Below are 13695 nucleotides of genomic sequence, written 5' to 3'. Positions count from 1 at the left end.
ATGCTGAAAAGCAAATACAAATAGAAAATCTTGAAAGCAAGAAGAGAGAAATGTCTCATCATATAGAAGAAAGCACTAAAACACTAACAACTGATTATTTTCCAAAACAATGAAGGCCAGAAAGCAGGGAGATGACACATTCAAAATGCTGATAGAAAAAAAAAAAAGTCAACCAAGAATCTTTTGTCCAGCAAAACTATCTTTTAAAAATGAAGGGAAAGGGTGCTCGCTTTGGTAGCACACATACTAAAATTGGAATGATACAGAGAAGATTAGCATGCCCCCTGTGCAAGAATGACACGCAAATTCCTAGGAAGCGTTCTATATTAAAAAAAAAAAAAGAAGAAGAAGTAGAAGAAGGGAAAGGCTCAGCGCTTGTAGTTCAGCCACTAGGGTGCCAGCCACATACAGAGCTGGCGGGTTCAAACCCAGCCTGGGCCTGCCAAACGACAAAGACAACCATAACCAAAAAATAGCTGGGTGTTGTGGCAGGCGCCTGTAGTCCCAGTTCCTTGGGAGGCTGAGGCGAGAGAATCACTTAAGCCCAAGAGTTTGAGGTTGCTGTGAGCTGTGATGCCATAGCACTCTACCAGGGGTGACATAGTGAGACTGCCTCAAGAAAATAAATAAATAAATAAAATAAAAATGAAGGAAAAATAAATGCATTTCCAGATAAACACTAGGCTTCTTGAATGTGTAGGTTTGTCTTTCCCCAAATCAGGAAGTTACCAGAAACTATTGCTTTGAGTAGTTTTTCAGTCATGCCTTCTTCTTCCTCTGCTCCAGAACTCCCATGACTAATATATTTTGTTAAAGTCCCCTGAGTCCCTGAGGATCAATTCATTTTAAAACTTCTATTTTCTGTCTGTTGTTCTATTGGGCAACTCCTTTATGTATTCTTTCTTCCAATTCACTGATTCCTTCATCTATTTTTTCATTAAGCACATCTTTTGAGTCTTTTATTTTGGTTATATTTTTCAGTTCTAGATTTCCATTTGGTTTTTATTTATATCTTCTTTTTTTTTTTGATTGTTATACCTGGTTTATTGGGAAAAGTGCATAAGGAAAACTTCAATTGTTTATTCCGCAACTTACAAAATAATAATTTGATATATAAAATGAGTTGGTTTTCATTATGTAAGTATAAATGTTAAAAAAAATTACACAAATCATATATATGTCATTCAGAGAAACTCACATCCCTGAATTCTCCTATTGCATGTTTTACAATAAAATCATTTTACATGATTTTAAATCTGTTTACCCAGGAAGACCAGGTTTTTTTTTTTTTTTTTTTTGAGACAGAGTCTCACTATGACACCCTGGGTAGAGTGCCATAGTGTCACAGCTCATAGCAATCTCCAACTCTTGGGCTTAAGCGATTCTCTTGCTTCAGTCTCCCAAGTAGCTGGGACTGGAAGACCAGATTTTTAATTACATGTAGTTTCTGCTTATAGCTGCCATCTATCAGAAGCTGTGTCTAGTGATGAGAGCCCAGTTAAACCTGATATTTAAACAAATCAAGCCACTTCTTCAGATGGTTTTAATGGTGCTTCAGTGATAGGAATGGCTCTCCTAATGCTTTACTACATAATCTAATCAGAGCTATCAGTCATGATGTATTAGACCCTGTCCATCTTTCAATCAAGTCAACGCTGGTTCTGAACATATAGACACAAAACAGTGCAGATCTATTATTAACAGCATTTCCCCACACCTTAACCCCATAAAGAAATTTCATCAGAGAAAATTTCATCTTAACATTTCAACATTACAAATGGTTTACTATTGCAACAGGCTTTGACTATGAAACAATACTTCCCTAAATGACATATCAGCACAACATGAAGCTTAGCAAAAACATAATTATTCAGAATATTAACTATAATTATCACCAACGATACGCATTTAGGAAACTATTTTGCTTCTCTAAATAGTGAAAGGCTTAAACACACACACTTTTTTTGCAGTTCTTTTAGAATGTTTGGTCACTGACACTTTTTACCAATTATATCAATCTTCTTCTTACCCCTACTACACCCAGTCCATTCCATGTGGAAATGAACAAAAACTTGATCAGATTATTAAATCTTGGACCACTTCCCATTTTCACCTCATCAGATGGTAAGTTTCGTGTTCATATTCTCTTACAAGTGCAATATAAATGTTATGGAGAGATATAAAGAAATATCAGCATAGCACAAGTAGTTAGTGAAAAGAAATGTCTCGTTTAACTCCACACATATATAAAAGGTGAATATGAAACTGTAACACTAATTAATATTTTCTCCTACATTATTTTAGCATTTTTGACCATTTAATATTATGAACACTGCCAAAAAATAGATACAAAGTAGGTAAGAGGAAATAGTTTCTTTCCCTGGAAACCACTTGGCAGCAATGATTTTTTTCTGCTCTGGCTCGCATGTTAGGCGGGTGGGTAGAAGTACCTGGGCTTGGCATTGCCCAGAAGGTCGTCTTCGTAATTGAGGAGGCAGCAAAAGAAGAAGGAGCAACCGATCAGGATAATGGTGGCTGCCCATCCAAAGCCGTAGACCCAGTTATAGATGTAGGTGACAGCGGGGTTGGCATGAAGGTTGAAGGTCTGCGTATACTTCACAGAGTAAATTATCAGCGAGATGATCTGGAACACGGCAGCCAAGGCCAGGAGGCCTCCGATCACTCTCAGGAAGACAAGCATCTGGGGTCCACAGAGGGCAAAGAAGGACAAGATGAAGCAGATCACCAGGATGATAAAGCCACAGAAGAGCGTGGCGGCGGCTGCTCTTCCCCATGCGTAGTCGATCAGGCTCTGGCAGCCATCGTGGTAGGACCCGCTGCCGCCGCCCTGGTGGAAGCATCTCCACCACAGCGAGGACGTCTGGATGTGGTCGCTGGATTGCAGCCAGCCGCGGCCGGACAGCACGATGATGTCGAAGGCGATAGCGCTGAGCAGGAGCACCGGCAGGATCCACCTGCAGCGCTGGTAGGCCGGGCTGCAGCGCAGCATGTCCACAGTTGTAGCGCGGAGCGGAGGAGCGCGCTGGTCACTGGCGTCGCGGAGAGTGGCCAGCCAACGCGGGCGCCGAGACAAAAGGGAAGGCTATTTATATCTTCTATGTCTATGCTGAGACTTTCTATTTCTTTGCTGAGACTATTTTGTCATTTGTTTCAATTATGTTCATAATTTTTCATCAAGGCATTTTTATTATGCCTGCTTAAAATCTTTGTCAGATAATTCTGACATCTATGTCATCTTTGTCTCTGTGTGCACTGTCTTTTTCTCATTTGATTTGGTATCTTCCTAGTTTTTGGTATAATAAATGATTTTCTTTCTTTTCTGTCTTTTTTCTTTCTTTCTTTCTTTTTTTTTTTTTTTTTTTTGCAGTTTTTGGCCAGGGCCAGGTTTGAATCTGCCACCTCCCATATATGGGGCCAGCGCCCTACTCCTTTGAGCCACAGGCACCGCCCTGATAAGTGATTTTCAATCAAAAGCTGAACATTTTAGGTATGTTATGAGACTCTGGTTTCTATTTAAGCTTACTCTTTCAGCTGGTTCTTTTTTTCTCTCTCTCTTTCCTTTCTTTCTCTTCTCTCTCTTTCTCCCCCACCTCTCTTTCTTGACAGTGCTCCAGCAGGGGAAGGAAGAGGAGATTACAGGCCTTGTTAATACCAGGATCACCACTTGGCTCGTGGTGATTACAGAGCAGGGAGGCTCTTTGCCACTATTAGGTGGGACTGGCAGTTCCAAAGCCCAGTAGTCTTCCACTGAAATTTCCCTCACTGAAAGGGGTGGTGGTGCCTCCTTATTGCCCTACAAATGGCCTCCAATGACACCACCCTGAGGGGAAAAGGAGAGGTTCCTTGGTACTGCCATGTGTGAGAAAAACTCCAAGCCCCCCACATGGTCTCCATTGACACCATATGAGGGAGGGCTTGTCACCACCCAGCTCCCTAGTCAATCTTTTATGGCACTGCCCTCACAGGGTTTTAGCATAATCTTACAGCCTGTTGAGAGTGAAAATATAACATCCCCATCTGGCATTTGTTGTTGTGGAGGAGAGTTGAGCTATATTTTTTCCTGTGCTATTTGGTTGTAGTAAAGCAGCTATTTACTAAAAGGTTACTGTCTTGCTCAGCTGTCCATTTCCTGATCCTTTGACAAGAAAGGGTAGGCTTTTGTTGTGGGCATTTTGTTTCTGCCTGGATCCACTGGTATTTACAAGTTGCCAATTTCTCCAGCATATAGTTTGGAATACATGAGGCAAAAAGAAAAGTTCACCCTGGTGTTCTTTCTTTGGACACTAGGGTCCCTAGCCAGGGTTCCCTCTTTTACTCATCTTTCAGAGTCTTCTCAGATTTGCTTTATAAACATCATTTCCAGGGTTTTTAGTTACACACAGTGGGAGGAATAGGGAAACATGCATCTACTTCATTTCCCCACCAATAAAAGTCATATAAAGTTGATTTGGTTCTTTTTTTATTTATCATGTCTCTACTAACTTTGTGTTTATATAGAATATGATTATAATAACTCTTTTAATTATCCTTGTCTGCTAATTCTAACATATGTGTCATTTCTGGGATGGTTTATTGGTTTGTTGATTATTCTCATACATGTCTTGTCCTGTTTTTCTACCTCTTTACATGCCTAGTTATATTTGAATGAATGCCAGACTTTGTGATTTCTACCTTGTGGGTGGTGACCATTTATGTGTTCCTAGAAATTGTCTTGAATTTTGTTCTGGGCTGCAGTTAAGTTGCTTGGAAACAGTTTGACCCTTACAGGTCTTGCTTTTATAATTTTTTAGGTATATCTGTGCTCAGCCTAGGACTAATTATTCCTCTGTACCAAGGCAATACCTTCCTAAGTTCTCTTACCTGATGTCCTATTTTTCTAGTTACGTTGGTGAAAGCAAGCACTATTCCCAGTCCTGTGTGAGCATCAGGCACAATTTTTTCTTATCCTTTCAGATGATTCCTTTCCTGGCCACACACACATACTGATCACTACTTTATTGAATATTCAAGAAAGACCCTTGGCAGATCACCTGGGTCTTCTCTTTGAGCAGCTTTCTCCTCTCTTGTGGTATGTTGTATGAACTCTAGCTACCTGTTCTCCTGAGACTCTCAGCTTGGTCTCCTCAGCGCAGGAAATTCACCAGCCTCTTCTTTCATTCCCTCTCTGTGCAATACCCTGGAAGCTCTCTCAAGCAAGTATTCTGAAACAATTATAGGGCTCACCTCATTTGTTTCCCTTTTCCAAGGGATCACTGATATCCAGCGTCTTGAAAACCATCTTTTTCATGTATTTTGTCTGATATTTTGTTCAAAGCAGGATTTTAAATCTAATCTTTATGACTCAATCTTGGCTGAAAGAAGTCATAAGCAGGAGTTTATAAATGTGGAGATTTGTCAGTGGAGGTCATGAATTAGAGATATATCTAGGTTGGAGTGATTTTTTATGAATGGGGGATATTGCCACCTGGATTTGTTAGAGACAAATATAACAACGAACTTGTATCTATGAATGGATAACTTCTATCAAATGCTCATCAATGTGAGATACATTGAACAGTAAGCATTTAAGAAAGAGGAGATATGTCAATGTAGGCTATCAATGAGAGAGATTCTCCAGTAGGAGAAAAATTATGAATATGGTTAACTGGGATTTCCAATATAAAAAATTCCAATGGATGTATTTGCAAATCAGGAGATTTTTTTAATTGGACTGTCAATGAGAGCTATGCCCATTGGTGAGTATTTAAGAATAGAAGTTTGCCACTAGTGACCATCACTGAAGTTATACTGAGTGGAGGGAGTATTTGTGAATATAGATCCTGGTCACTGTGAAACCACCTATCAGAGATATATTGACAAGTGGATATATGACCGAGGAGATACACAATAGGTGCTGTTGATGGGTATATACCAACAGGAGGTATTTATGATGGGTATATTTCTAAACCGAGCTGGCCAATAGAAGATACACCAATAGGTAATTATTTTAAAAATAAGGAAATTTGTCATCAAAGATCATAAATGGGTTTTACCATTGGGTGACCATTTAAGAATACAGAGATTTTTCAATAGGGAAACATCAATGGAATAAGTATTTGCTATGATCTGAAAGTTTGTATCCCCTCAAATTCATAAGGAGGTAGGGACTTTGGGAGGTGATTAGGTAATGAGGGCAAAGTCATAATGATGGGATTAGTGCCTTTTAGAAAGAGGCCCCAGAGAGCTGCCCTCCCCTTCTGTTATGTGCAGACATGGTGAGAAGTTACCAGGAAATGGGCCCCCACTCAATGGACAACGAATCTGCTGGTGCTTTGATCTTGGACTTCCAAGACTCCAGAACTACAAAGAATAGGTTTCTGCTGTTTATAAGCTACCTGGTTTTTGGTATTTTGTTATAGCAGCCCAAACAGACTAAGATGGTATTGTAGGGGGAATTTTAAACAGAGACATTTTCAACAGGAATTGCAAATAAGAAATTTGTCAGTAGGCCAGGTGTGGTGGTGAGTGCCCACTCAGGAGGCTGAAGTGGAAAGATTACTTGAGCTCAGGAGTTCTGGGCTGTAGTACATTATGCCAGTTGAGGGTCTGCACTAAGTTCAGCACCAATTTGGTGACCTCCTGGGAGAAGGAGACCACGTGATTGTTTGTTTATTAAGGGGTGAACCACCCCAGGTCAAAAATACAGCAAATGAAATCTCCCATGCTGATCTGTAGTGGAATCACACCAGTGAATAGCCACTGCACTACAGCCTGGGCAATACAATGAGGCCCTGTCTTTATAAGAAAAAAATAGTTGGGTGGTGCCTGTGGCTCAAGGAGTGGGCTGCTGGCCCCATATACCGGAGGTGGTGGGTTCAAACCCGGCCCCAGCCAAAAACTGCAAAAAAAAAAAAAAATTAAAATATGTGAGGCCTCATGTGGTGGCTTACGCCTGTGATCCTAGCACTCTGGGAGGCCAAGGTGGGAGGATTGCTTAAGCTCAAGAGTTCGAGACCAGCCTGAGTGAGACTGAAACCTCATCCCTACTAAACATAGAAAAATTAGCTGGGAATTATGGCAGGTACCTGTAGTCCCAGCTACTCTAGAAGCCGAGGCAGGAGGATCACTTGAGACCAGGACTTTGAAGTTGCTGTGAGCTATCTATAATGATGCCACTGCACTCTACCCAGGGCAAGGGAACAAGACTCTGTTTCAAAAACAAAACAAAACAAAACAAAATATGCCAATGGATGTTTATGGTCTACCAAGGGCAACAAAGTAAAACTCTGTTTCAAAAAAAAAATACATTTTATATATGACCCTTTTTGATAAATCTCCCCATTTAGAAATAAACACCATTAACACATCACCTGTAGGGTCTCCCATTGATAAATCTTTTTTTTTTTTTTCAGAAAGTCTCATTTTGTCGCCCTCGGTAGAGTGCTGTAGCATCACAGCTCACAGCAACCTCCAGCTCTTGGGCTTAGGCAATTCTCTTACCTCAGCCTCCTGAGTAGCTGGGACCACAGGTGCCCACCACAACGTCTGGCTATTTTTTTGTTGCAGTTTTGCTGGGGCCGGATTCAAACCTGCCACCCTCAGTATATGGGGCTGGTGCCCTACTCACTGAGCCACAGGCACCTCCCAAGAAGGGTCATATATAGAATGTTTTGATGGATATTTTTGAATAGGGTGTTTTCCCCAACAGGTTCATGAATAAAAGATTTGCCAACAAGTAGGTATCTATGAAAAGAGAGATTTGCCAATGGAGGTCCTCAATGGTGATATGTCAGTGGGATATTCATGAAAAAGGAGATAGCTCAAAAATGGCTACAGTAGGGAGAATTTTAAAAATGACTCTCCAGTATTGCTTATCCTCACATAAACTCTTTGAATGTAGGTAGAATCTGTGAATGTGATGGGCTATTACTCTGTGATTACATTACCTTATATAGTGAAAAGGATTTTGCAGATATAATTAAGGTTACTAATCAATTGACCTTAAAATAAGGTGATTATTTGGGTGAGCCTAATTTAAGCACATAAATCCTTCAAGAAAGCAATTTTCTCTGTCTGGTGGCAGAACAGGAAGTCAGAGAGATTGGAAGCATGAAAAGCATTTGACACATCCCAGTTGGCTTTGAAAATGAGGAGGCCCGTATGGTGAGGAATGCAGTTGACCTCTAGGTGCAGAAAGTAGCCACTGGCTGACAGGAAGGAAATGGAGGCCTCTGTCTACAACCACAAAGAACTAAATTCTGCTAATAACCTGAATTAGGTTAAAAGTGGCTTCTTCTCAAGAACCTCCAGATAAGAGCCCAGTGTAACCAACACTTTGACTTTGACCTTGTGAGACAGAGAACGCAGCCAACCTTGACTGGACTTCTGACCTACAGAACTGTGAGATAGAATAAATGGATATTGTTTTAAGCTGCTAAATTTGTCATAATTTGCTATACAGCAATAGAAAAATAATATAGTAGTATTTTCCAGTTGAGCACTTGTGAAAAAGGGCACATGCCACACTGAAGAGAGGGGTCTTTTCAAAGGAATTATTTACTAAATGCTGGGGGATTTGTCTTGTGTAGTCTTAACAGCAGCAGAGATTTCTAAACCTGGGGATTTGTCCAGCGAGGAATACATAGTGGGGAACTGTTATGGGCTGAACTGTGCCCCCTCTAAAGATGTGTTGAACTCCTAACTCTCGGTACTTCAGAATGTGACTCTACTTGGAAATAAGAACAGGACATTTGCACACTAGAAATTAGTGTACATGCATCATAATAAGGAGAACACTACAAATGAGTACATTGTATTTGTGACATCTTTGGGAGAGATTGTCAGAATGAGTTAAAGTTGTCACAAGTGCATGAATTATTGGTACTAATATAATACATTATTTCCAATATTATAAATATCATTCCTAATATTAAATATTTACAATATTGCAAATATTGCTGATAAAATGTATGACTAAGTTATAAATTATATTTACTATTATAGGCAGTCCCTGCGTTATGAACAAGATAGGTTCTGTAGGTTTGTTCTTAAGATGAATTCGTATGTAAGTTGGAACAGATACATTTACCCATTACCTGTAATAGCCCCTATTTGTAAGTGTGAGTCGTACATAGGTCATGTGTTTGTAACTCAGGGACTTACTGTAATAGACTCCATTTGTAAGTATGAGTTGTAGATAAGTCAGATATAACCTGGGGACTGCCTGTACTAATAACAACTGATACTTACAGAGGGCTGGCTATGGGCCTAGCACTATTCTAAGCACTTTCCATATATGACTTCATTGTCACTGTGAGTGAGGCATTATTTTTATCCCCGTTTTATAGATGTAGAAAAAACTAAGGCATAGAGGGATAACATAATTTCCTAAATACACATAGTTGGGACAAAGCAAGGGCAAGACTTCCCCCCAAATTTTAAGCAGGCACTAAATAAATTTTTTTTCCCAAAAATAACATTACAAGGGCAGGGTATAGTGGCTCGCACCTGTAATCCTAGCGCTCTGGGAGACTGAGGCAGGTAGATCACCTGAGCTCAGGAATTCAAGAGTGGTCTAAGCAAGAGCAAGACCCCATCTCTACTAAAAATAGAAAAAAAAATTAGCCAGGTGTAGTGGCGCAAGCCTATAGTCCCAGCTACTTGGGAGACTGAAACAAGAGGATTGTTTGAGCCTAAGAGTTTGAGGTTGCTGTGAGCTAGGACACCATGGCACTCTACCCAGGGCAACAGAATGAGACTGTCTCAAAACAACAACAACAACAACAACAACAAACATTACAAGGACTCAATTTTTAAAAATACTGACTTAATCTTCGAATCTTTATTTTTATATATTTTTTCTTTTTTATAGAGCTTTGTTTATATGTATTATAATTCTCATACGTACAACAAAACTACCTATTTAACATGACAGTTAAATTAGCTTTAGTACATTCACAGAGTTGTACAACCATCACAATAGAATTTTAGAATATTTTCATCACCCCCCAGAGACCCTATAGCAGTCACTCTCCATTTCTCCCACCTTACCCTACCCCAGTCCTAGACAACCACTAGTTTACCTTTTGTCTCCACAGTTTTGCCTCTTCTAGACATTTCACACAAATGGAATCAGATGTGGTTTTCTGACTGGTTTCTTTCATTTAACATGTTTTCCAAGTTCATCCATGTTGCAGCATATATCAGTATATCCTTTCTTTGTCTTACTGATTAATACTTCATTTTACAGATATACTACATTTTGTTTATCCATTCATCAAGTAATAGACATTTAGATTGTTTCCACTTTTTGGCTATTATAAATAATAGTGTTTGAATATCTGTGTACAAATGTTTGTGTGGACATATGTTGTCATTTCTGTTAGGTAGATAGCAAGAATGGAATTGCTGAGTCACATGGTGCCTTGTGTTTAACATTTTGAGAAACTACCAAACTGTTTTCCAAAATGGCTGTGCCATTTTACATTCCACCAGCAAAAGGGTTCCAATTAATCCACATCCTCTCCAATACTTCTTACTGTCTCTCTTTTGGATTCTAGCCATCCTAGTGGGTATGAAGTGATATCTTGGGATTTTGATTTCCATTTCCTTGATGGCTAATGGTGCTAAACAGCTTTTCATGTGCTTCTTGGGTGTCTATATATGTTTGGAGAAATGTCTACTCAGATTCTTTGCCATTTTTTAGTTGGGTTATTTATGTTTACTTATTGAAGTACAAGAGTCCTTGATGTGTGCTTTTAGTGTCATATCTATGAAACTATTAAGGGGTAGGATTTGAATACAGATCTGGCTCCAGCTTTTATGGTCTTAAGCATTACATTACACTGCCTGCCTAGAAGTTAAGTCATGTCAGTAATACTGCACATTAAGTTATTATCATGGAGGTTTTGAATGAACAGTGCCAAAGGGACAAAGACATCTCATAATCACTCTCCAAGACCTCTAGAGAATTCTGGGTAAGAACTGTAATTCCCCTTTTTATGGTGAATGACTGAGGCTCAGGTGAGGAAAGGGCTGGCCTCTAAGTTAACCAATGACTTGGGCCCCATGCTGTTCAGATGGCTGTGATCTCCATATGCTTCCTCTCCAAGACCCCCTTTGCAGTTCCTCTTAGTGTTTAATGCCCCCAGCCACTCCTGGGTTGAGAAACAGTTGGAGAGGCCAGGTAATAGGTGGGAGGAAATCTGAACATATTCAGAAGTGAGGTAACAACTGGGAGGGTAAGTAACCTATTCCAGATATTAGGAAGCCATTAGAAGCAGGAATAGTCTGTGGTTCCAGGCAATAGCCCAGAGCTGAGAAAACATCCCAGGACACTAGAAAACAGCCACAGGGACTCAGAAACAATCTTGCACTCAAAACAGCCAGACAGGATAGAGAACAGTCCTTATAGCTAGGGGACAGAGACTCTGGAAGAGCCAAATGGAAAAGGAAACCATCCCCAAATGTCATGTAACAGTGAGAAATACACAGGCAACACCCAGAGAGATAAAGAACAATCTCTGGGGCTGAGGAAATAGCCAGAGAAACAAGGAAACAGCTGGGAGCACACCAGGGACAGTGTCTGGACTTGAGGAACAGTGGAATTGTCAAATATCTGAAGAGACTGCAAATAGTTCTTGTATTTGGAAGATAGTCAACAAACAGGGGTCAAGACTCAACAGCCAAAAATACTAAGGAACAGCCTCTAAAGCTCAGTGAACAATTAGAAAAGTAAGAAAACAGCCTGAAGGACTGGAGAACCAGCAGAGTTGAAGGAACCATTTCAGGGATTGAAAGAACAGCCAACAAACCAGCATGCAGTGATCAGGAAACAATGGTCCCCATATAGGGTAATCAGAAACTGTGCAGTGTCATCAGAGATGAAAACCACTATACTGATGACTAACAAGGATTCAATAGACCTGGCATTGGGAGCTAATACAGCATCAGCAGACATGGCTATGGGAACTCTTGGGGTCAAAGAAGCTGTACCGATGGCTTAATACCGGATCATCTGAAACCATGATGGGCTTTCATGAGGGGTAGGCTCTAGTGAAGCCCAGGCATTGTGCTGAGGCTTATGATGTCAGTGCAGTGTGATAGAGGACAATGAAGCATCCACATAACAGGGATGGTGGCCAGTGAATGAGCTGACACTGTGACAGAGATAAGACCACGTCAGTGGTGGTGAATGACTAATCAACAAACAGGGATTAAGGGGTAATGTGGGGTAAGTAGACACTAGGCTGGTTTTTTATGAAGATCAAAGATACTGTACTTGTGATCAAGATTAGCAGACACAGAGATGACACTAATACAGGGTGAGCAGATACTGCAGTTGAGAAACAGGCAAAGACTCTATTCTGGTGGCTATGCCAGCAGTCATAGTGTTGAATCTAATGTAAGGTTAACATACACTGTGATGGGCTTCAAAAAAGGGCCACGTGCACTGTGCCAGGACATCACTTCATTCAAAGATATTGTATTCATGGCTAATAGGGGTGTCAATAGACACAGTGATGATGGTGAATGCAGGGTCATCAAACACTGTGGTTGGGTTTTATAAGGGCCAAAGACATTGTACTTTTGGCTGATGGGCGACCATCAAGGTGAGGCTAATGTGGAAACAGCAGATACTGTGCTGAGAGCTCATGAAGGTTAAAGTCCCTGCTCTTGTGACTGCTTGGGGATCACCAGAATGATGGTAGCTGAGGGATGGTTAGGAAATACATTGTTGGGGCCTTGTGGGCATTGAAGAAACTGTAATATTGGCTAATGGAGAAGCAACAGATACAGTGTTGTGGGCTACTGTGAGGTCAGCAGACTCAACTGAGGCCTTGAAGGGCTGACACAATACTAATAGTTAATGAGGAGATTCAGCAGACATACTGATTGGACCACAGTAAGGAAAAAAAAGTGGGCATACTCTGTGCTGGTGGCAAATAAATCAGAAGACATTAAGGTCTGTAATGTATGGTCAGAAAACACAACGATTGGGGCTATTTTAGGGAAAGCAGAAACCACTGGGTCCTCAAGTTTATAAAACTTGGAAACTGGGTGACACTCATAGCTCAGTGGGTAGGGAGTTGGCCACATACACGGAGGCTGGCGGGTTTGAACCCAGCACGGGACAGCTAAATAACGACAACTGCAACAAAAAATAGCCAGGCATTGTGGTGGGCGGCTGTAGTCTCAGCTACTTGGGAGTCTGAGGCAAGAGAATCACTTAAGCCCAAGAGTTTGAGGTTGCTGTGAGCTGTGACCCAATGGCACTCTACCAGGGTGACAGCTTGAGACTCTGTCACAAAAAAATAAATAAATAAATAAATAAGTAATAAAAAACTTGCAACCTGATAAATGGGGTATCAGAAGACAGCAACACAATCATGTGAGTTCTGCAGATGTTGTGCTGGGAGTCAGGAAGATCAAAGTTACTATACTGGTAGCTAACTGGGGAACAGGACACAGATTGGTGGAACTGCTATGCTGAACCCACTGTGCTAAGGGTTCACAGGGGCAAAGACACTGTATCAGTGGCTAACAAAGATAGACATACTGATGGCATGTAATGTAAGGTGTTCAGATGCCATGATGAGACCTCATTGGGTTAAATACATGCACTAGTAGCCAATGGGGAATCAGAAGACTAAATGATGAGGGCTAACATGGGGTCAACAGATACTATGTTAGGTA

The 13695-nt window shown here is 40.7% G+C and overlaps 1 protein-coding gene and 1 non-coding gene across 2 annotated transcripts; one reads left to right on the top strand and one right to left on the bottom strand.

The window, feature by feature from the left end:
- Positions 1–222: 222 nt before the first annotated feature.
- Positions 223–331, top strand: LOC128578723 (U6 spliceosomal RNA). The gene has a single exon (XR_008377859.1). It is a non-coding gene; the product is annotated as a U6 spliceosomal RNA (small nuclear RNA).
- Positions 332–2428: 2097 nt separating this feature from the next.
- LOC128577746 (p53 apoptosis effector related to PMP-22-like) lies at positions 2429–3010 on the bottom strand. Its single transcript, XM_053580068.1, has one exon. The coding sequence runs from the start codon at positions 3008–3010 to the stop codon at positions 2429–2431; it is 582 nt and encodes a 193-aa protein (XP_053436043.1).
- Between the last annotated feature and the right edge of the window lie 10685 nt (positions 3011–13695).

This window comes from Nycticebus coucang, chromosome X, assembly GCF_027406575.1.
Source record: "Nycticebus coucang isolate mNycCou1 chromosome X, mNycCou1.pri, whole genome shotgun sequence".
In the NCBI taxonomy this organism is placed as follows: Eukaryota; Metazoa; Chordata; class Mammalia; order Primates; family Lorisidae; genus Nycticebus; species Nycticebus coucang.
The sequence above is the reverse complement of the archived record's forward strand: the minus strand, read 5'-3'. Positions and strand labels throughout refer to the sequence as shown.

Bases quoted from the DNA above. Each gene is read 5' to 3' on its own strand.
- LOC128577746 (XM_053580068.1), bottom strand. From the start codon at position 3,010: ATGCTGCGCTGCAGCCCGGCCTACCAGCGCTGCAGGTGGATCCTGCCG.